Source organism: Balaenoptera acutorostrata, chromosome 3 (genome assembly GCF_949987535.1).
Source record: "Balaenoptera acutorostrata chromosome 3, mBalAcu1.1, whole genome shotgun sequence".
NCBI classification, from domain to species: domain Eukaryota; kingdom Metazoa; phylum Chordata; class Mammalia; order Artiodactyla; family Balaenopteridae; genus Balaenoptera; species Balaenoptera acutorostrata.
Window position 1 is genome coordinate 94,619,954 of NC_080066.1, and position 24,192 is coordinate 94,644,145.

The 24,192-nt window shown below is 39.5% G+C and overlaps 1 protein-coding gene across 3 annotated transcripts in view; it reads right to left on the bottom strand.

The window, feature by feature from the left end:
• Positions 1 to 23,562, bottom strand: part of SNAP23 (synaptosome associated protein 23) — a 35,611-nt gene extending 12,049 nt beyond the window's left edge. For 2 of the 3 annotated variants that reach the window (XM_007173601.3, XM_007173599.3), the window contains exons 1-5: positions 23,433 to 23,562; positions 2,587 to 2,688; positions 1,970 to 2,011; positions 1,505 to 1,553; positions 638 to 755 (exon numbers count right to left, since the gene is read on the bottom strand). In XM_007173601.3, coding sequence (XP_007173663.1) covers positions 638 to 755; positions 1,505 to 1,553; positions 1,970 to 2,011; positions 2,587 to 2,643 — 266 coding nt within the window. In that variant the 5' untranslated portion in view covers positions 2,644 to 2,688; positions 23,433 to 23,562. Of the gene's footprint in view, positions 1 to 637; positions 756 to 1,504; positions 1,554 to 1,969; positions 2,012 to 2,586; positions 2,689 to 4,751; positions 4,821 to 23,432 lie in introns of those variants that run through there. The other variant, XM_057542467.1, reaches the window with a different exon arrangement.
• Between the last annotated feature and the right edge of the window lie 630 nt (positions 23,563 to 24,192).

Genomic DNA, 24,192 nt, shown 5'->3' on the forward strand with positions numbered 1-24,192 from the left:
CCTCTGTAATCTTTATTTAAATTAAATCTTCCACAGGAAATGTCTTCCCACTTCTTTCATGTCCATCCAGATCTTTCTAATCATTCAGAGCCCAACTCAAGTCCTATCTCTCCTATAAGATGGTCTCCAAACCAACCTTTATCAGTTCTATACCTTTAGCCTCAGTTGATATCACATGATCTAGCACTAGATTTATACAGTTTTTACTTTTTGCTATTCTTTCTCATATAGCTAACCACATGGTAAGTCTTTTGAAGCCAGGATCCAAGTCCTTTATTCCCTTGACCATCCCTCATGTGCCTACCACAGAACACATATTTTATTAATTCTCCTTATGTGAAAGGAAAAGACACTAATTCTATCCTGCTCTGTATTACCCAGATGTATATTTCCTAACCTTTTCTTGTATTATTAAAAAATGAAATTGGGACTTGATCGAAAGATTGATCAAATTTAAGCGACGGTTTGCAGTGAACATGCCCATTTATACAACAAGTTTGATCTGACTGAAGGAGAAACAGCTTCAGTTGATCTAACAAAGTTCCTTATTTAGGCCCCGTCATACTTATTGGGAGGTGGGGAGGGGTGTGCTCTCATTTTAGATTTATTTGAAAAAGGTCTTGATTTATCAACTCACCTATTACAGGGGCATACACAAAGGCCACAGCACTTGTTTAGTTCTGTTAAAGTCTTCTCTGCTTCTCTCATGTCTTTGTTTATTTGGTCCATGCCTTCTTCTACGCGTTTTAGTTGTTCTGAGAATAAGTTGTGGAAGTTACATTTTGTGTTACATTCACGGGGCCAACCAGAAAATGCCATTATGATGGAACAGCAAAAACTTTAACCTCGAATCCACCAATAACCCATCACAGTGACTGTATCAGGGCCAGGTGGTATTACAGACTGTCCAGAATGAAAATAGTCTTTCACATACTGATCCTGGGGCACCTGGCCTCTGACTGTGGAAAAATTTGTTTTAAGGAAATTGGTATAATAGGAGCATGTGAGGATTGGTTTAGAGATCATTTTTGCAACCAAATTAAGTGTACTTTGACTAGACCAGATCCCCAGCATTTCTATTATTGGATAGGCTCAAAACCTGAAGGCTGTCATAAGATTAATAAAAACTAGACCAGATTGCTCAGGGCCAAATCAAACAGAATGTTTCCAAGCCTGCCTGAATCTGACCTATTTAAGGACTTAAATTGATTTCTGAAAATGATGCAAAAATATCATAATGTCCAGTTCACATATGACCAATACACACAATAAGCCCTGCTACATAATAAATACTTGGTATACAATGGGGTATTGTGGCCCCCACCTCAAATAGGCAACAAACATGATATAATTCAAATCAGCAGAAAAGAAGTAAAATATCAGTCTTATCTTACAAAGGGAAGGTACTCCCAAAGGCCTAATTAATTTTATACACAGCTGATTTGAAAAGGCTTTCCGGCATCCTAAATCAAATCAAGAATTTCTGCCAATGACTGCAACTCACCCCCTTGTTCATCCAGCGTAGTGATAGTCTTGATTCCTGCATCCTGAGACTAAAAGAAGGGAAAAATGCTGAGAGCACAGCAAAATAAAAACAAAACAGAAACAGAACCTACAAGGTCTGAAAAACAGCAAGAGAGAATCATTAGAAACTTAAGTTTCTCAGAGGACTAGAGCTACAGAGGAAACTGATCTCCCCAAACCAACACACTTTAACATATTAACCCCCCAAAACAAGTCACAAATTCATGGTGAATTGTCTTCCCTGTCATATTCCAATACTATCAATTAGAAAAACAAAAAAGGCCCATTACTGCATGGTTTGACAATTTCAGCAATTGCTGGTTTCAAATAATAAAGCTTATTGATACAATACCCTTCTGATTCTTAACAGTAATTCCAGCCTGTGCTATCAGAATCCCTTCTATACAGTTTCTATACTTAACTTGATGATTAAACACTTTCTTACCTCAATGGCTAAACCCAGGATTCTCCTTGTACTTTCCAGAGACTAGGAAAAAACACAGAGTTTCAGCATTCTACAACATGTAGCAACCGGCCCCCCCACCAGCCCAAAATCTGATCACAGGCCATATTCATAATGCTACTCTATTTTTAAAGATTGCCAGCCCATCCACCTCTCCCTTTAAAACAAAAAAAGAAAGCTTATTACTATAATTTTGGTTATTTTCTTCCTACCAGATGGTCCTTAAGAGAAAATTTGGAAGGTGAAGTTAATGGGATTTATAAAAAATTTAATGTAAGCAGAAATCTAGGTATATTACACAGATATTAGAAAACCCTGTTAAAATTAAATGTCAGAATTCCTCAAATCTAGAATATTTTTGTTGTAAGTAACTGTTCAGTAATGACTAAAAAAAAAAAAAAAAAACAAATTGTTTTCACTTATTTAGCTTTTTGATGAGTTGAAAAAATAAGGAGCTAGTAATGGCGCTCTAGAGCAAATGCATTCTTTGATATAAAGATACTAGGAAGAAGCCAAAATGGTCTTCTAAGAAGGTCCTCTCATCCTTCCACTGTGAAAACTGAAAGAGAATAATTACTTATTCCAAGTAAAACCTTTACCTCATCAGTAACCTGGTTAGCCCTCAGCTGAATTTCTTCTGCTGACAGATTATCCATGATGAATTAAAACTTGATAGGTGGAGAAACTGAAATGTGGATATTCTGTAAGAATAAGGACACAAAAAACAAGTTTGTTTGAGCAAAGAGTGTATATTTATGGAATTTAGGATACTTGGAAAACACGGTAAAATAGCCTATCTTTCTCGCTATCTATCTATCTATCTACCTATCTATCTATATTTCAGGTGAAGAAATTAAGGCTGAGAGATGGTAAGTAAATGCTTAAATGCTAGTTATTACCAGAGGTGAAACTAAAACTCAGGTTTCAGAACTTCCAGTGAAGCACTGTTTCTAATAGGAAAGTGGTCCTTCTACTTTGAGAAGGAAGGCATTATTAGAAGACAAGCTTCAAGAAACTATTAAAATGAATTCCTGGTTGTACAATGTTCTTTGTACATTGTCTGAATATGGAAAAGCAATAAGGTGAAGAAGTCGAAGTTAGGTAGTGTTCCATTAGTAAAGTAACAAATTCAAAGTCGTGTGCCTGCAGAGCACAGGAAACACTCTAAAAATGTGCCAGTTGTCCAGGCTACTCATTGGAGAAAATGGAATACTTTCATTCTTAACAAGAAAAGGATAATGTTGATACAAAGAGCTCAGAAAAGACCTAGCTTTTATTAAGAGTAGACTCTCCCTTTCCAATTACTGTGTGGTTTGTTATTTTAGTGAAGTCCCTAAGAAACTGTACAATTATTCTTCTATACTTAGTAACTTAGTAACTCATAGTAACTCAGGAAGTGATATCACAGACATTCAAACTGAAACATAATACTTTTAATAGGTGAAGATTCCAAGAGTCCTGCCTTGTAAAATTAACAGCGATACATTGTTGTATAGTATTCTTCTTTGAGCAGTCATGTGGAGTAATAAGCACTGTGTGACTTACCTAGGTTGTTTTCTTTTTATTACATTTGCTAGCTTTGTTATTAAAAATTTGAAAACCAATTTTACCAAAGCCCTTTGTCAATGACACATATAAAAGTGTGGTTCACATTCTGGATTCATCCCCAGGGGACATGTGGCAATGTCTGGAGAATTTTTTGATTGCCAGGAGTTGGGGGGGTAAGGAGGAGTAATGTTACTGGCATCTAGTTGGTAGAGGCCAGGGATACTGCTAAACCTCCTATAATGCTCCTTGGGACAGTCCCACAACAAGAATTACCTGGCCCAAAATGTCAAAGTGCTCAGGTTGAGAAATCCTGCCATGGAGTACACTCACTGACGAGCAGGGAACTTTGTTAACTAAGAAGGTACTAGACTGAACACTTGGAGGGAAAGGATTTTATTATATTTTTGTACCTCTAACACCTAACAGGATCTGACAGTTCGTACCCCAGTAAATGTGTGCTGAATGAACAAATAAGTAGAAAAACAAGATGTACGCTCACTTAAGTGGATCTTAGAAACAAAGCTACATGTAATAGTAGCACAAAGCCTTCAAATAAACACTAGAACCACAAACCAAAAAATTGCCATTACATGTGTATGATTTAGAATGGCCTGCTGGTCACATACATATCTTTTTAGTCACATCCGTAGCTAACCAACACTTTTATTAGAACCATCTAAACAAAAAGTGACAATATACCATTCCTAGGACAGGAAGGCATTACATTTAGGGCCTTGTTTATAATTCTACTGTCATTGTTAACCATTTCAGGATTTAATTAAGATTTTGAGCCTTGATTAAAGACATTAATGCTCATAAAACTACTGTTATTAAAATTATTAAATTGCCAAAAGTTGCAAATTTAATCTCATAGCTTGTATGCCACAGTAGGACTGTGGCTCTGCCAAAAGGTTCATATACTAAGATACATAATCAAGATATAAAGGTCTCTCTTAAATTAAGAACTGATCATTCATTAGATATAAGCATAAACAGAACCACATGCTTTATTACCTTGCTAATTGTTTATGAGACTTTCGCTTTAATCACACATATGATTATGCTACAGTTTCTCTTCTGTCAGTCTTTCATAGTTGTAATTATAAAAAGAAAAGGAAGTTGCTTTGTACCCTCCCACCGTTTTTGTATGCTTTTCCTTTCTATAATATCCCCATCTGCCTGCCCAGGCAGTCTCGTGCTTTCCCACACAAGGTACCTTTCAAAGCCTGTCCTTCCTAGGCGGTACGCTCCGAAGTTATCTATCCCTCTCACGTGAAACTCCTAAATGCCTCACAGAGCAGAAACTGTTAAGAAAAGCAATACACACTAATCAGTTAGTATGTGGAAATGACATCCCGATTAGGTTTTCCAATATAGTATACTATGGGCAGGAAGATATTTTGGGCGTAAGGAAGCTCAGATCTCTCAAATTGTATAATTTTGTAATTCTACTCCTAGAAGTGATTCTTGCCAATTACAAGTCAATATTTGTTATTCTCCTAGTAAATATGAGCAAAACTCCATGTAGGTTCAAAGAGAGGCTTGAATGCAAAACTGACCTCTGTCAAACTTAAAGATTCCAAGAGTCCTTGCCTTTAATTATCAAAAAAAAAAAAATTAAAAGATTAAAAAAAAAAAAAGGCAGATATAGCTGGGAAGCAGAGGTGAAGAGTCACTCCTGGCATAGCAGAGGTGCCATTTTTTAGGACACACCTTTTAAGTGAACTCAAAGTGCTGCCTAGTACTTCTTTTTTTCCTCCCTGAGCAGATGACACACAAAACAAGAAACAGACTTCTGTAAAGTTCTCTCACGTTTGGCATGCTGATATCAGGACAGAGCTGCCTAAGACTTCTCTACTCTGGATTTTTGAGGATGTTGAGCACATGATTGAAGTAAATGGGAGTAAGTGAGACAAAGCAGAATTGTAAGGGGAAGGCCAAAGAGAGACAAAGAATAATACTCCCTAGGCTATTTTAGCCTTTACTAAACTGCTCAGAAGTGTCAGGCAGGGTGCAAGCTAGAACTAGCTATATAGCTTTACTTGTATTTATTATCTCCAGAAGTTTTTCTCATGGAGTCAGGAAGGGCTATCGAGAATGGTAGAGTAAAGAGAATTAGAGAAGGGGGAGGGGAAGGAAAAATGAAACATCACTTGACACAAAGATCCCATTAAACTTACTTTTCTTAGGTATAACCCAATAGATTAAATATCTGTGCCATTTTCCCAATGCTCCTGGGAACTTACGCTATATGTGTGCCTTTGAGATGAAAATGCAAGATTTTTCTCAGTGCTTTTACACCCTATTTCCCTTACTATGGTTCACTTGGGCTTACTAGCAGACTCCTAGTTTATCTTTCTTAATTTCTTTTCTGTTATAAACCTTGGGGGGAGAGGGGAGGAAGAAATGTTCACTGAGCATGTACTATGTATCATATACCCATCTAAGTTATTTATATATGTCATTATGTCTGTTATACCACTTTATAGGTGGGGAAACTAAGGCTCAGTTTAAGTAAGTAATTTGCCCAAGGTGACTGAGTAAAGAGCAGATTTATTATTCAAGGCTGGATCAACTCTGAAACCAAGGCTAGCTCACGGTCTCGTAAATAGTCTTACTGTTGGATGTACCGCCCCTTAATAAGATATGAGAACTGTTGAATATAAGAATAGAGGCTAAGCACTCCACCTGATGGCTCATTTCAAAATTTCAGATACTTTCTATAGTAATACCATGAAATCTTATCTCTTCCACAGACTCAAAGATGGTTAAACTGAAGGAAGAACTAGAAAGACCAGAGCAATCATGGTTTTCATCTGTTTTATAATAATTTAGAACCTGAAAAATATCTACATTAATTTAGAAAACGAAAATAATACTACTGGAAAGAATACAAAGTAAAAAGGACTCAGAACTTAACAGGAGATCCACATGTCTTCATTGATAAAAATGGAGGGATACTCAGGAAGTAATGAAGAAATAGCACTTTAAATCACTGGTTCCTGACAAGACCAATATAAGAATGATTTTATAAAGTATTAACTCAGTTTATACTGGAAAGCAAGGATTTTGCATTAAATTATTCTACCATTAGTTTCCTGCCTATTCCTTCTCTTAAAACGTAGTTAATCACAATGTAAGTTGCTCTATGAGTTACACTCATACAGTTATTACTGTACTCTTTAACAGTTTGATAAAATTTGCAATTCTCTTTGGCATATTTTGATTAGACTTTCATGGTAACTAATGTATTTACAACAAGTAGAAACTTCTGTTCAGAGCAGGCTAGCACAGTGGTTAGTAGTGGGAGCTCCAGCATCCAAATTCTGGCCCCAAAACTGTATTTGTTGTGTGACCCTGGGCAAGCTACCTATCCCCACTAAAGTTCAGTGTCTGCATTTGTAAGATAGAGATAACAGATCTATTTCAAAGGCTTTTTTGGTGAAGATTAAAAAAGATGATCCATACAAAGTGCTTAGCACAGTGCCTGAAGCATAGCTGGTATTCAAGTGTTAGCCATTATTTCAATATCATTAGGGAAGCAGAAATAGTAGGCAAAACAAAAGTAAAGTAACAATGTTAAATATGAGTGATATCAATGTAAATGCAACTGAAAATAATTGCTACTAAATATTAACTGTTCCATCTGAAGACTAAATTTGAATATTAAAGTTGATGATACTGTATAGGCTATACTATTTTCATGCCAGTCATGAGGCCTGTGGTTCTCCCACGTAATCAGTCAGCTCATGGAAGTGATGCTGCTCCATGAAGGTTACCTCTCAGTACTGGTTAATTAAACTTCACTGCTTGTTATCAAAAAAAAAAAAAAAAATCCATCAGGATGGAGAACTAAACCAAGTTTCCGGTTGATAGCTACTAATCTAGACAAATATATATAACTTTGCATGTCTAAAAAATTAAAGACTTAAAAAAATTAAATGATTCTTTTTTTCTGGCTAAAGCCGGCAAACACAAACCACAAAAGGGCTTAGGTTATGAAGGTTAGTATATTATACAGTGAACAAAGGAGACTTAAAAAAAAATTAAATATGTGCTATAATTACCGGAGGGTTAAAATATGGGTAGAAAAAAGTCTGGAAGGGAATCATCAAAATATAACCAATGGGGCTTCCCTGGTGGCGCAGTGGTTAAGAATCTGCCTGCCAATGCAGGGAACACGGGTTCGAGCCCTGGTCTGGGAAGATCCCACATGCCACGGAGCAACTAAGCCCGTGAGCCACAACTACTGAGCCTGCGCATCTGGAGCATCTGGAGCCCCGTGCTCCGCAACGGGAGAGGCCGCGACAGTAAGAGGCCCGCGCACCGCGATGAAGAGTGGCCCCCGCTCGCCGCAAGTGGAGAAAGCCCTCGCACAGAAACGAAGACCCAACACAGCCAAAAATTAATTAATTAATTAATTAATTTAAAAAAAAAAAAGAATGTATCAAGCGTTCAGCAAAGTGCTTGGCACTCAATAAATATTTGTTAAAAAAAAATATATAACCAATGGCTGTTGTGATACAGTAGAATTAAAAGTGATTTTTCTTCTTTTTCCAAATAGTTTGTAATGTACTACTTTTAAATTTCATACATTTATTTTTATTGTAAAATATGATAGTTTATGACAACCAAGAAAAGAGATTTATAAGATTGGAGAAAACAAGGACAAGGAATAAATTCTAGACCCTAATTCATAAGCATAATATCAATTCTTAGCCTTTCCTGAGACAGATCTTCCAGTTGGCACATATTCACAGTAAGTGTAAATCTGTGGAAACATTTCTGTCCACTAATTGATGATCACCCACCCCAACCATAAAAGTATAGAAATAATACAGTGGAAAAATTTGTCCTAAACTGCTAAAAGTTGTTTAGAGAAAAGGCCCTTGCTATGGTTTGGCTGGGAAACATACTTCACATGATGTGGCAGGAGTGGGCTCTAATGGAGTCTGAATAAGTTCTTAGTACTTTCATGGCAAAATACTAAGAAATGGATAAAAGATGATCCCATAAAGAAGCAGAGAACGTAGCTGTAATTGAGAATTAACAACAGCTCCATCCTGGAGTACAGTCAATCTTCTGTCATAGCCCCTCACCTCCAGTGTATTCTTGTTCTCTAACTTTTCTAATGACATTCAGCTCCGTCAGGGATTCAAAGAAAATGTATGAAATGAGAAGCCATTTAAATGAAAGTCTGGGACTTCCCAGTTGGCGCAGCAGTTAAGACTCCGTGCTCCCAATGCAGGGGGCCCGGGTTCAATCCCTGGTCAGGGAACTAGATCCCACATGCATGCCACAACTAAGAGTTCGCATGCCACAACTAAGGAGCCTGCTGGCCGCATCTAAGACCTGGTGCAACCTAAAATAAATACATAAATTAATAAATTAATGAAAGTCTGTAGGATTTGCTTTAAAATAATTAGAAGTTGGGACTTCCCTGGTGGTCCAGTGGTTAAGATTCCACACTTCCACTGCAGGGGGAGCAGGTCCGATCCCTGGTCGGGGAGCTAAGATCCCATATGCTATGTGGTGAAAAAACAAACAAACAAACAACAAATGTGGGGAAATGGGTGGGAGTATAGAGGATGCAAAGAATGGCCATGACTGCTGAAGCTGGGTGAATAATACACGGAGGGTCATTATGCTACTTTCTCAACTTTTTATTATGAAAAAATTTAAAAATATACAAAAAATATTTTAAATGGCAGCTAACTTTTTAATAATCTTTACTCACCATTTTGAAAGTCTAGATAGTGGGAAGGGGATTGAGAGGACTCTAACTACAATAGTTGATATTTATAAAGCATTATACATGCAAGACACTCTTCAAAGAAATATTAAAAAAATATAAATACACACACACATTCATTAATCCTTACAACACTGTCTTAGTCCATTAAGGCTTCAATAACAAAATACCACAGACTGGGTATTTTATAAATTTATTTATTTATTCATTTTTAGCTGTGTTGGGTCTTCGTTTCTGTGCGAGGGCTTTCTCTAGTTGCGGCGAGCGGGGGCCACTCTTCATTGTGGTGCGCGGGCCTCTCACTGTCGCGGCCTCTCTTGTTGCGGAGCACAGGCTCCAGACGCGCAGGCTCAGTAGTTGTGGCTCACGGGCCTAGTTGCTCCGCGGCATGTGGGATCTTCCCAGACCAGGGCTCGAACCCGTGTCCCCTGCATTGGCAGGCAGATTCTCAACCACTGCACCACCAGGGAAGCCCTTTTTTTAATAAATTTATTTATTTTGGGTATTTTAAAAGTTCTTGTAAGGGCCCTCTTTATGATTTAAAGCACCCTCACATGGTGGGAGGGGCTAGGAGCTCTCTGGTGTCTCTTTTATAAGAGACTAATCCCATTAATGAGGGTTTCACCCTCATGGTTTAAGCACCACCCAAAGACTCTACCTACTAACACCATCACATCTAGCATTACGACGTTAACATATGCATTTTGGAGGGGAGGACATACAAACATTCAACCCTAGCAAACACTGTTTAATCCCACATTTTACAGATGTACAAACTAAGGAACAGTGAGGTTAAGCAACTTTTGCAAGTAGAGCCAGGATGAAACCCAGGAAGATTGCTCTAGAGCATGTGTTTTCAATTACTATTATGCATATTAGATGGAGAGCAGAGAACCACATTATCAAGTCATTCAAATCTGTAGCAGCTTTGCCCAAAGAAAAGTACAGTTGACCCTTGAACAATGCAGGGGTTACGTTAGTACTGTAGTAGGTATTTATTGGAAAAAAAAAATCTGCGTGTAAGTGTATCCACCCAGTTTAAACCCACCTTGTTCAAGGGTCAACCTGTATACACATGAAGTCCCTGTGAGACAGGAAGGGGGCTGGGCACAACCTTTAAAAGAATGGCATTGCCACTGAGGACACAACATAAACTGGTTACATAAACTGGTTAGGTCCAAGATGGTGGAGGAGTCGACTTCCACTAGACCTTGGGCCTCAGTATACGCTCATCATAACACATCAGCAAGCTAAATGACACATCCACAGGCGCCATGACAGTTCCGAGGCCAACCATAAAAGGCCAAAAAGTGGGTGGTGGCCCAATTCCTGGAAATCCCTGCCCCTTCCTCAAAATAGCTGGAATAATCTTCCCACTCATTAGCCTATGAAATTACCCACCCCTATAAAAATTGACAACCCCGTACCTTGGGGCCCTCGCCTTCTGAGATGGCCCACACTCTGTCTATGGAGTGTGTATCTCTCCCTGAATAAACCTTCTTTCACTTTACTATGGCGCTCTTGAATTCTTTCCTACGCCAAGCCAAGAACCCACACTCCAGCCCTCCCAGCGACTCACCTGAGAGCTGGGACATGACCATCCTCTCGAGTCCCACTTTCTTTCCTGCAACACCTGCCTTCTGTTTTTCAAGTTGCAAGTCTAACTCCATGCTTAAAGCACATTTTAGAGCAGTGATTCCCAGCCTTGGCTACACGTTATAATCACCTGATGAGCCTTTATAAATTTGGAGGCCAAGGCTGCAGCCCACACTAATTAAATAAGAATCTCTGCGGATGGGAGCCAGGCATCAGTCAGTTTTAAAACTCTCCAGGTGATTTCAATGTGTGGCCAAGGTTGAAAACCACTGTTTCAGATAAAAGTTTTTGTTTGTTAATATACAAACAAGTACTAATGGATGATATTCTCCCTGTTACAATTCTCGTACCTAATGGAGGAAAAACATAGATAGAGGCTAACGACACAGGACAAGAACAACTCAGGCTTCAAAAAGTTAAACACAGAACTACCATGGGATCTAGCAATTTCATTCCTACATATATTAGAAATGAAAACGTATGTCCACACAAAAACTTGTACACCAATGTTAAAGCAGCATTATTCGTAAGAGTCAAAAAGAAGGAAAAAACTGAGAGGGGGATGAAGATGGCAGAGTAGCATGACGTGGAGCTCACCCTCCCCAACAAACACATCAAAAACACATCTACAAGTGGAACAATTCTCAGGGAAAACTGCTGGAAACTGACAGAAGAACTCCTATACAACCAAAGCTACAGGAGAGATCTCCATGTAACGGAGTAGGATAGAAAAAAGGCTTCAGGTCAGGATCTGCAACCTTGGGAGGGATCTGGAAGGAAGAGAAGGCCTGCACGGGCAGACTCTCACCCTGGGGAACAAGCAGGTCAAGCAACAATCTGGACATCCCAGTCCTGGGGTCCTGCGCAAAGGAGAAAAGCCCTGTTGGCTGCTGGGAGAACCACTATGACAGAATGAAGGGCTGCAGAAGAATAGACTCTACTTGAGAGGAGTGCACATGTGCTGGCCTGCCAACAATCAGGGAGAAGAGAGCCTTGCACTGGTAGCTGCCCCATCCTTGCAGATCCTGAGTTCAAAGGTGGTAATAAAAATGCTAATTGAATTAAGAAAGATTATCAATAGAAATGCAGGTCACTGTTACAAAGATCTAGAAACTATAAAAATGAACCAGTCAAAAACAGATAATTCAATGGCTGAGATAAAAAGCAATCTGGAAGCAATGAATAGCTGACTAAATGACACAAAAGTAAGTGATCTGTAAGATAGAATAATGGAAATAACCCAGTCAGAACAAACAGAACATACAACTCAATAACAACAACAAAAAACAACCCAATTGGGGCTTCCCTGGTGGCACAGTGGTTGAGAATCTGCCTGCCAATGCAGGGGACACGGGTTCGAGCCCTGGTCTGGGAAGATCCCACATGTCACGGAGCAACTAGACCCGTGAGCCACAACTACTGAGCCTGCGCGTCTGGAGCCTGTGCTCCGCAACGAGAAGCCGCGACAGTGAGAGGCCCGCGCACCGCGATGAAGAGTGGCCCCCACTCGCCTCAACTAGAGAAAGCCCTCGCACAGAAACGAAGACCGAACACAGCCAAAAAAATAATAATAATAATAATAAATAAATAAATAAATAAAAATTAAAATAAAACAAAAAAACCCCACCCAATTAGAAAATGGGCAGGGACTTCCCTGGTGGCACAGTGGTTAAGACTCCGCACTCCCTCTGCGTGCCACAACTACTGAAGCCCACGCACCTAGAGTCCACGCTCCGCAACAAGAGAAGCCACCACAATGAGAAGCCCGTGCACCACAACAAAGAATAGTCCCCACCCACCGCAACTAGAGAAAGCCGATGCACAGCAACGAAGACCCAATGCAGCCAAAAATAAATAAATAAAATAAATTAATTAAAATAATAATAATAATAAAAAAAAAGACTCCACGCTCCCAATGCAGGGGGTCCAGGGTTTGATCCTTGGTCAGGGAACTAGATCCCACATACATGCCGCAACTAACAGTGCGCATGCCGCAACTAAGGAGCCCGCCTGCTGCAACTAAGACCCAGTGCAACCAAATAAATTAAAAAAAAAAAAAAAAAAAAAAAAAGGGCAGAAGGGACTTCCCTGGTGGCCCAGGGGTTAAGAATCCGCCTTCCAATGCAGGGGATGTGGGTTCGATCCCTGGTTGGGGAACTAAGATCTCACATGCTGCGGGGCAACTAAGCCCATGCACTCTAGAGCCTGTGTGCCACAACCAGACAGCCCACACGTCGCAACTACTGAGCCTGTGCACCACAACTAGAAAGAAGCCCACATGCCTCAACGAAAGATCCCACACAGTGCAAGGAAGATTCTATGTGCTGCAACTAATACCTGATGCAGCCAAACAAATAAATATTGAAAAAAAAAAGGGCAGAATATCTAAATAGACATTTCCCCAAAGAAGACATACATATGGCCAACAGGCACATGAAAAGATGCTCAACATCACTGACTATAAGAGAAATGCAAATTGAAACTACAATGAGGTATCACTTCACACTGGTCAGAGTGGCCATCATCAAAAAGTCTATAAATAATAAATGCTAGAGAGGGTGTGGGGAAAAGGGAACCCTCCTACACTGTTGGTGGGAATGTAAATTGGTGCAGCCATCGTGGAAAACAGTATGGAGCTTCCTTAAAAAACTAAAAATAGAGCTACCATACGATCCAGCAACCGCACTCCTGGGTATGTATCTGGAAAAAAACAAAAACTCTAATTCAAAAAGATACATGCACCCCAATGTTCATTGCAGCACTATTTACAACAGGCAAGACATGGAAGCAACCTAAATGTCCATTGACAGAGGAATGGATAAAGAAAATGTGGTATATATATATATACACAATAGAATATTACTCAGCTATAAAAAAGAATGAAATATTGCCATCTGTAGCAACATGGATAAACCTAGAGAATATTATGCTTAGTGAAATCAGTCAGACAAAGACAAATACTATATGATATCACTTATATGTAGAATCTAAAAAATAATACAAATGAATCTATATACAAAATAGAGACAGACTCACAGGCATAGAAAACAAACGTATGCTTACCAAAGGGGAGGTGGGAAGGAACAAATTAGGAGTATAGGATTAACAGATACAAACTACTATACATAAAATAGATAAGCAATGAGGATTTACTGTATAGCACAGGGAATTTTACTCAATATCTTGTAATAACCTATAATGGAATATAATCTAAAAAAAAATAAATAACTGAACCACTATGCTTGTACACTCAAAACTAACACAGTATAGTAAATCAACTATACTTCAATTTAAAAAGAAGTAGGGAAAAACTCAAATGTCCAGGACTTCCCTGGTGGCACAGTGGATAAGAATCCGCCTGCCAATGCAGGGGACATGGGTTCGATCCCTGGTCCGGGAAGATCCCACATGCTGTGGAGCAACTAAGCCCATGTGCCACAACTACTGAGCCTGCGCTCTAGAGCCCGTGAGCCACAACTACTGAGCCTGTGTGCCACGTGCCACAACTACTGAACCCGCGTGCCACAACTACTGAAGCCCACATGCCTAGAGCCTGTGCTCCACATCAAGAGAAGCCACCGCAAGGAGAAGCCTGCGCACCCCAACAAAGAGTAGCCCCTACTCGCCACAACTAGAGGAAGCCCGCGCACAGCAACAAAGACCCAACGCAGCCAAAAATTTTAAAAAAACCAAAAAAACAAAAAACAAAAAACTTGGGACTTCCCTGGTGGTGGAGAGGTTAGGAATCTGCCTGCCAATGCAGGGGACACGGGTTTAATCCCTGGTCTGAGAAGATCCCACATGCCGCGGAGCAACTAAGCCCGTGCGCCACAACTACTGAGTCTGCGCTCTAGAGCCCACGAGCCACAACTACTGAGCCCACGTGCCACAACTACTGAAGCCTGCACGTCTAGAGCCCGTGCTCCGCAACAAGAGAAGCCACCACAAGGAGAAGCCTGCGCACCGCAACGAAGAGTAGCCCCCGCTCACCGCAACTAGAGAAAGCCCATGCACAGCAATGAAGACCCAACGCAGCCAAAAATAAATAAACAAATAAATAAATTTATTAAAAAACAAACAAAAAACTCAAACGTCCATACAATGGAGTATCATTCAGCCACAGAAAGGAAGTTTACATGCTACAACATGTATGAGCCTTGGAAGCATTATTCTTAGTGAACAAAGCCAGATACAAAAGGCCGCATATTGTATGATGCTATTTATATGAAATGTCCAGGAGAGATAAATCCATAAAGGCAGAAAGTAGATTAGTGGTTGCCACGGTTAGGGGGACGTAGGACTGACTACCAATAGATATGGGGTTGTTTTGGGGTGATGGAAATGTTCTGGAATTAGTGGTGATGGCTGCACAGTCTTATGAATATGATAAAAGCCACAAATGGCATACTTTAAAATGGGGAATTCTAAGTTATGTTAATAGTATCTCAATAATATCTCTCAGTTTTTCAATAAAAAACAAAAAAAAAAAGACTTAAGGTTGGAGAAAGAATAGTCAAGTAAAAGAAAAGAAAGTATGAGTAAGAATTAAAAGGAAGATAGGAAGGAAAACATTAATTTTGTAGCTTTTCTTATGCTAAACAAACTATTTTCTGCCACAGTGTAAAATCTAAGTTAGAGATTTAGTTAAAATAAATGATAGTAGTTATAGAGTAGGCATCACTGAAATAAAAAACATATTTTACATTAAATGAATCACATTTCTTCTCCAGGAAGAAAAATGGTGGTGGAAAATAGGGTAGAACAACCACATTAAGAAATACACCTGATGCCCTTCTTCAATAACTTCTTCATTCCAACTTCTTGGAATTCTGTAAACATGCCTTTCTGTATTTTTAAAAGGGAAAAAATTCCAAGTTTTCTTTCTTGTAATGAGAGAAAATTATTTTTTTTAAACTGGTACTCCTGGCTATTATTAATAAGTGTGCAAGAGAAAGTGAAACCTAAATAAGGCAACAAATTCATTATTTATATGTTAGTATATCTGAAAACACTGACTTTTTGGAAAAGACTTAAAATGGTCATTATACAAGGTTAAACACTATAATTCTCATCAATAAATCTTAAGGCTACGTAAAAAACTATGTACAGTTTAAAAACTAAAGGCCAAAAATGTAAAGGTCCACCCTATCTTAAATTACATGGAATAAAAATGTTTAAAAAATTTTACAGGTGATTTAAAAAAAAATAAATTTATTTATTTTTTTAATTTATTTTTTACTGTGTTGGGTCTTTGTTGCTGCACGTGGGCTTTCTCTAGTTGCGGCGAGCAGGGGCTACTCTTCGTTGCAGTGCGCGGGCTTCTCATTGCAGTGGCTTCTCTTGTTGCAGAGCACAGGCTCTAGGCACCCAGGCTTCAGTAGTTGTGGCTCATGGGCTTAGTTGCTCCGCGGCATGTGGGATCTTCCCCAACCAGGGCTCGAACCTGTGTCCCTTGTGTTGGCAGGCAGATTCTTACCCACTGCACCACCAGGTAAGCCCTTTACAGGTGATTTTTATTTGCCTTATACAATAATGTATTTTCTAAATTTTCTGTAAAAATCACTTTAACATTAGAAAAGTTACAAACATACACTGGTTTTGTAGACAGATTTCGGAACACTCTAGAACTTTGTTAACAGCAAAAGTCTATGCTATAACTACAAACCTTTGATTGATAATAAAAAACTCTAAAAGATAAAAAATGTTGCAAGCTCCAATGACAAAAGAAAAATTGATATAATAGTATTCTTCAAGCCCAGGTTATCTATGGGCATTTCAATTCTTACTCCTATACAATTAAAGTTTACTTGACCACTATTTAAGAAAATAAAATGCTGATTTAAAAAAAATCAAAACTCTCAAAAGATAATGCAATACATACAAGAAAAATTTAAATATCCCTATTCTTTGGCCTTTCCCACTTTTATCAATTTAGAAGAAAATCACAGATATAGGCAAAAATACATTAGTCCCAGTATTATTTATAGTGTTAAAAACATTGAAGTGGTCTAAATAACCAGTGATAGAGATTTGACTGAAAAATTATGGTATAACTACATGATGGAATGTTATTCAGCCATTAAAATTTATTTTTGAAGATGTGATATTCTTCCATATTTAATTTTGATCAAATACATATACATGGTTTGAGACGTCCAACAGTTCTACACCAATAAATAGCAGTTCCCCTGACCTTCCTCTTCCCCCAAACCAACTCCTGCTCCCAGGACCCCAGAGGCAAAATTTTCAACAGTATTAGTTATTTTAGTGTTTAACTCCCAACTTCTAAATCATGCTTATAGTGTTGTTTCTTGCTATTTGCCAATTTTGGGTATCATCCACTGACTTTCTACAATGAAAATATTTAGCTCTTACACCTTCCCATCCCCTCCTAGTTTTGATGTTTATCCTCACATTATAGACTGGTTGGCTTATTAAATTCTTGGCTGGAAATCAGAAGTTCTAAAGCAGTGAAGAAGTATATTCACCTCTGTCTATCCCACTCAAATGCAGATGACCATAAAATCCTTCCAAGAATACTTCTATTAATCCCAAGGAACCCAGGGTTCCATGGAACACCATTTGGAAAACACCAGGCTACAGAAATTTCTGCTTAATTAACCAATTATGTGTGAACAAAGTTTCCGTTTAATTCTCATCTCAGAGAATTATCTCTAAACAGAAATAAACCTCAGAGATCATCTAGTCCAACTTTTTTATGCTAATAGAATAAAATGCAACTCTGAGGCTTCCTTTACACAGTCGTTACTGGAAAAGCGGCAGGGGTGGGGTATACTTCTTGGAACAGACTTGATGGTAGCTGAGAAAGAGAAAGCAGAGGAGTGTGGTCATACGAGGGCAAGCGAGACCGAGGTCCAGCTGAAGAGGAAAACTATAGGCCAGGGCTGTCAGAAGAGAATTGGTAAAAACTACCATGTAGCTATGGTGACCTCCGCAAGGGAGCTGAACACTTCCTTTTGCTGACAGAGAGCAAGGAGGAGTCAGCAGCCCACCTAGTCTGAAGGTGTGGAAGAAAGGAACCCTGGTCCTAGAATTCATCTCTCTCAATACATTCCACAAACATTTTTCAAGCATCTACTATCAAGTAAGGGAACATATTTTGATGCCAAGAAAATTACCTTTGTTTCTTTTGCAATGTTTATTTTATGCTACCTGCCTCCAAATATATACAGCTTTCCTTTTCACTTAAGTTTTCTAATTGTTTTATGCACATAAATTCTGCCTCTCTACAAGACTATCCTCTTCCTAGCCTGAGGCTAAGACCATCTGAAATACTGTCAAGGCCTAGTTGGGTTGAATATGATTTCAGTTATAATTCTCCTGTGACTAAACCTTCTACATCCAGATAAGGTGAGATAATTTAATAAATTTTGTTGAATGAGCATAATGTAGTGGTTCATAACACAGACTCTGAGGTCAGATCGACCCTGAGTTCATCCTAGCCCTGGTACAATTTACTTAACATATTCAAGTCTCAGTTTCCTCATTCGTTAGGATTACAGTTCTTCCTCTCAGGGCTGTTTCAGAAATAAAATTAGTTAAGGTATATAAAGTGCTTAGCACAGTGCCTAGCACAGAGCAAAGACTCATGAAATGACAATTATTAATGAACTGCGCATTTTCGCTCATGTTATTTGTTAACGTTCTCCGTGGCATCTGACTCCTGGTATCAAAATGTTTGAGAAGCTAATCAGAAAGTTTCCAGGTAAACTTAGAAGCAGAGCCAAAATACTTGGATGGTTGGGGTGAATATTTTATTCAGGCTATTGGAAGCCTTGCCAATCATCCCTACCTCACACGTGGTATCTCATGTTGTGAGTTATTAGGTGCCATTCCAGGCACCTAATAAAGTACTAGTATATGCACAATACACCTAAGCAGCTCTTTTTTTAAGACTCTTAAACATGAGTAATGGAGAATAAATGGAAAGAACAGAAAAAAGGATTACAGAGAACGAAGTAGAAATTCAGACATGAACCATCACTTACTGCATAAAAGAATTTAGTTTCTCTTTAGAAATATATTTCATTCATAGATTCCATTTTTAATATGGAACATTAAGTGTTCACACACAAAGAAGAAAGGAAGGAATAAAAAATGTTCACACTTATACTCACAAAGTACAGATACATGGTATTCCAAAACACTCTAAACATTCTAGGTTAGGCCAAAAAGAATACACGCTCTGATTAGGAAATTTAATTCTTCCTGAAAGCATTTAGATGAGATGAGAGTCTTATTTATGTTAGGGTTCATTTCTTCCTTCTAATTCCCCCTATAGGAACAACTTTAGCAATTCTTATACCAAGGCCCCAAAGCTATGCAAATGTAAGAAGTACACCTCTGAATTCATACCTATTAAATACATTGGTTTCAAAGACTGCTGAAGCACATGAATCAAGACAGAAATCATACTACTGAGGGAGAAGTTACCACTAAAGATCACTAACCAAAAAGATCAAAATTACACTTCAGTTTTACAGAAGCACCTATTATAACTTAATTGCTTGATGTCCAACACCTAGTTTTCAAGTCCTGCTCAGTCTTGGAACTTCTGCAATTCTACTCTAAGTGACCAGGATATAATCCTGGGGAGGAAGATCTAGGTGTGATTATAATTAATTATATTGACCACGTCTAAAGGAAAGGCCGTGAGAACGGAAAAGTGATGATCTATATGAAAGATAAGAAGGAGGCTCAAGAATGCAGCAGTCATTCCCCAGGGAAGAGAGAGACGCAGTCTGGCAGACCTAAGTATGGTATCTGCCAGGGAAATACCAAGTGTGAGGTGGGGAGGACTGGCATGGCTTTACCTTGCCTGAGAGAAATATTCACCTAAACCACCCAAGTATTTTGGCCCTAATTCCAAGTTTACTTAGATGCTTTCTGGTAAGCTTCTCAAATATTCTGATATGAGGAGTCAGGTGCCACAGGCAGAAAACATAAGCATTCAGATCCCTGGAAAGGAATATCTCTCACAGCATATTGAATGGCATTCTTGTTTATACAAAAAGTAATACGGTGTAGTGGTTAAGTGGCCAGTATTTGGAGGCATAATGGTTTCAAATCATGACTATTGCTTACTTAACTTCTCTGTTCTTCAGTTTTCTCATTAAATAAGAATATTATGCTTACTTCAAGTGTTGTTATAAGGATTGAGTTAATTTATACAAAGCATTTAGAACCCTGCTAGAATGTAATGCTCACTAAAGCTATTATAATTTTTCATAATAATTATTAAACACCTCTCAAGATTGTGATTTGGGAATCAAAGCACAATCAACTCTAAAAAAATTGTGATTTTAGACTATTAAAGAAGTGCCACAGGGAATTCCCTGGTGGTCCAGTGGTTAGGATTCAGTGCTTTCACTGCTGGGGCCTGAGTTCTATCCCTGGTCAGGGAACTAAGACCCCATGAGCTACACCGCACTGCCAAAAGGAAAAAAAAAGAAGTGCCACAACGTAGTCATGCAGGAATATAACGTGTGTATGTGTGTGCCTGTGTACAGAGGGGGCAGGATGGCTTTAAAAGGCAGGTAGGAGAGAGGTTATGAAGGGCTTATATCCTATGCCAAGAAGTTTGGATTTTATTTTAAAAGTATCAAGAGGCAGCCTAAAGGTAATCTCAATTGTCAAACCTTGTTAAAATAAATGTTAAGATTTTAAGATGGGGCTTCCCTGGTGGCGCAGTGGTTGAGAGTCTGCCTGCTAGTGCAGGGGACACGGGTTCGGGCCCTGGTCTGGGAAGGTCCCACATGCCGCGGAGCAGCTGGGCCCGTGAGCCACAACTGCTGAGCCTGCGCGTCTGGAGCCTGTGCCCCGCAACGGGAGGGGCCGCGATGGTGAAAGGCCCGCGCACCGCGATGAAGAGCGGTCCCCGCACCGCGATGAAGAGTGGCCCCCGCTTGCCGCAACTGGAGAAAGCCCTTGCACGAACCGAAGACCCAACACAGCCAAAGATAAATAAATAAATAAATAAATAAATAAATAAATAAATAAAGTAGCTATAAAAAAAAAATTAAAAAAAAAAAAAAAGATTTTAAGATGAGGGAATTCCAGAAAAACATAGTGAACAGTGATTTAAATATTTTAGTAGCAATTCAACCTAAACTGAAATCAAAACCAAAATGTCAGTGACTTAAAGGACTGCAAATGGAATCCCATCTCCACCCCCCAATATTACAAAAAGAACAGTAGATGCTGTTTCCTGGCTCCACAATCCACTTCCTCCAATTGTTAGAGGCACTGGATCCATCTGTTCCAAGCCTCTACCCGCCCAAGACAAAGAAAAAACCAGTCCTTGTCATCTACTTCTCTGTCAATCTACAGACCTGGAAACAAAATATGGCACTGGAATAAAAAGTTCAGCACTCTTAGATGCAAGCAACATCATATATTATAAATGTTAACATATACATAACGCAGAGTACAAACACAGTTAAAAAACAGATTTCCAGAATATTTAAGACAGAGGAACACACAGGAGGAAAACAAAGCACCTTAATTCAGAGGAAACAAAACAAAAGGCAGCTGACTTCACAAAAATGTCAAAGAGCACACATCCTCTTTTTCACTTCTGCTATTCTAGTCTACTTTCATCTGGTGAAACCAGATAAGTAAGTTTGTTAGAACTGTGTCACAATAATGAAGGCCATCATCACAAGGCTCACAGAATTTTGGAGTCCACTGGCCTTAGAGTTTAGGTAGTCCAATCTTCACTTTCTCTTAAAAATGAGTAGATTAGGCCCAAAGCAGTATTTTCCAAAGTGCAGAGCAAGAACAAGAAATTATTTTAGTTGTTATACAAGCAATACTTATGCACTTAATACTTATGTATTTATTATAATATGTACTAGAAAAAGTTATAAAATATAGCAAATCCGTGATTTCACAGATTATCACTTTGGAAGAGGGTAATATTTAAAGGAAAGTCTATTAAAATTTGATGTAAAATAGTAACACAGATGATCTTCTAAAATGCATAATTTATGATGGTGGTATGGTTCATGCCAAGTGAAGTACCATAGCTGTCCCATGAGCAACAGGACCTGTTTGTTTGCTCTCCTCTTGGTTCAAGGTTGTGTCCTGAATGATTAGAAGAGATGTAACCTTTAGTTCAGTGAGCTTGTTACTTAAGTTGATTTAGAGTAAAAGAAACAAACACTAAGATGCATACAGAAATTCTACTGTTCGTAGGAAAGAGTATAATATTGTTAAGAAAATAATGGCACAGTAAGTCATTCCTATTCTGGAACTAAGATAACAGCAATTTTCTAGTGCATACTCACATACCACAAGCACCTAAAAAAAGAACCCTAGCAACACTGATAAATATTTAAGTTGTAGGTTGTTATACGATCATTTTATTTACTTTCACATGACCTGTCAAAGGAGCAGGGTAATGTAAGAAGAGGTTTTTCTAATATCAATATTTGTTAATATTTATATGAATGTGTTTCTTCTCATTACCTCTTGCCAAAGGAATGAATGACCAGTGATCACTGGATGCCTGTGGCATCAACTTTACTGGTGGCAGAAATATTAATATTTTAAAGTTTTACTATGAAATATTTTAAGATTAGATGTCAAAGTATTCTTGCTAATGATGTCTCATGAATTTCAAGTGTGGTATTTTCCAGGCAAGTCAAGAAAGTGGGAGAACATTTCTATCTGGCCATAGCTGCAGTACTTCACCTGGACATCTGAAAACCAGTCTTAAGGGCACCAGGGCAGATGGAGTAATATCAATTCTCGAAATATCTGCTACTAAGAAGCTACATTATTTTCACAAGGCAAAGGGAACACTGTCAGAAGCTGCCAGTGTCCATAACTCTCCTCTCCCAATAGCCCCCACCCCTCCCCGAAGTAGATGACAAATAGCAAAAGGCAAAATACTACCCCTTTTTCATCTTCTTTTCCCAACTTTGACGACTTTCGGTTTCCTCTAACTCCCATCTGCCTTACCTAGCATTGTGGTGACTAACAATGAAAAAAAGTCCCAGGTAAAATAGCACTTTCCAGGACTTTCCCCCCGCCCCCCTTACTCCGTGGAATTCGATCTTTTACCCACCCTTTCCTTCGTGTGTCTTCAGTAAAGCCGCGAGGTAATAATGGACTTTCCTGGAGAGCATGGACTCTCCAATGCCATAAACCTCAGAAACCTTCTTCAAACAACTAGTTCAGAGTTACCTGATCACTGTGGCCACCATACAGTCTATTAATCCCGATCGCAGCAACACTGCGAGGGTGGGAGGTGAGGGAGTGGGAGTTTACCTCTGCTAGCTTTCAAGGAAGGGTCCAGAGAACCATCATCTCTCCACCCTTCCTCCTCTGGCCCCTAGATAGTCTCCAGGCACCTCGCGTCCTCGATCCGGGCCGGACCTGCCCAGTCGGGGCCAGAGCGCCCGCTCCTCCCCTTAAGCCCGACGCCACCAACTTTTCAACCGTCACTATATACTCTTTCTCTTTGGGATTATGATCCCAATCTTCACCCGGCCAGCTCCCTCAGCCCCACTCCTGGAGACTCACCAAGCAGTTCCGGGCACTCCTCTCCGGCCGCGGCAGCTCGGACACCCGCAGGCCGGACTCCAGGCTGCGCCCCAGCTGTACCTTTTTTTGCGCCTGCGCTCGCCGGACCTGCGCGCCTGCGCACTTCCCCAGCGCGGCGGGCGCGGACACACCCCTGCAGCTGGAGCCAATCACTGTGCGGAGGCTTTAAATCTCCTTGCCACGCAGGCGGAGAGCCCGGGGACTCGCCGGTTAACCGGATAATTCGAGTCCCTCGCGAAGGTGGGAAGTGTTCATACAGCAAACATTTACTGAGGGCAAACAGTGTTCCAGGCACTGTGCGGGATGAATGCTGAGAAAAAGAAGGCGAATAGAATGCCTTCCCTGCCCTCTGTCTAGATTTGGGAGGAAGATATGTAAACAAATTATGGTGGACTGAATATAATGCTTGACATATAGAAAATCCGAGGCGCTGCTGGCGCACAATGAACTAAGCTTTTTATTCTTAGGGGTATCTGGAAGGGTTCCCGGAGGAAGTGACTTTTGAATCATGAAGGATAAGCAGGAGTTCCCCCGGAAGTCCGGGAGGGAGATAGAGATTTCCAGACTGTGGGCACTGGAGAGTCCAAGAAGAACATAGCGCCTTCTGGAAATTTCCTTGTAGTTCATCCTATTTAGAGGCTTAAAGTTCATCGTATATGTTCCGGTGAAGGGGGGAATGAGTCTTTAAAAGTTGGCAATGGCCAGATCTTGGAAGATCTTGCATTTTTGGACTAGTGAA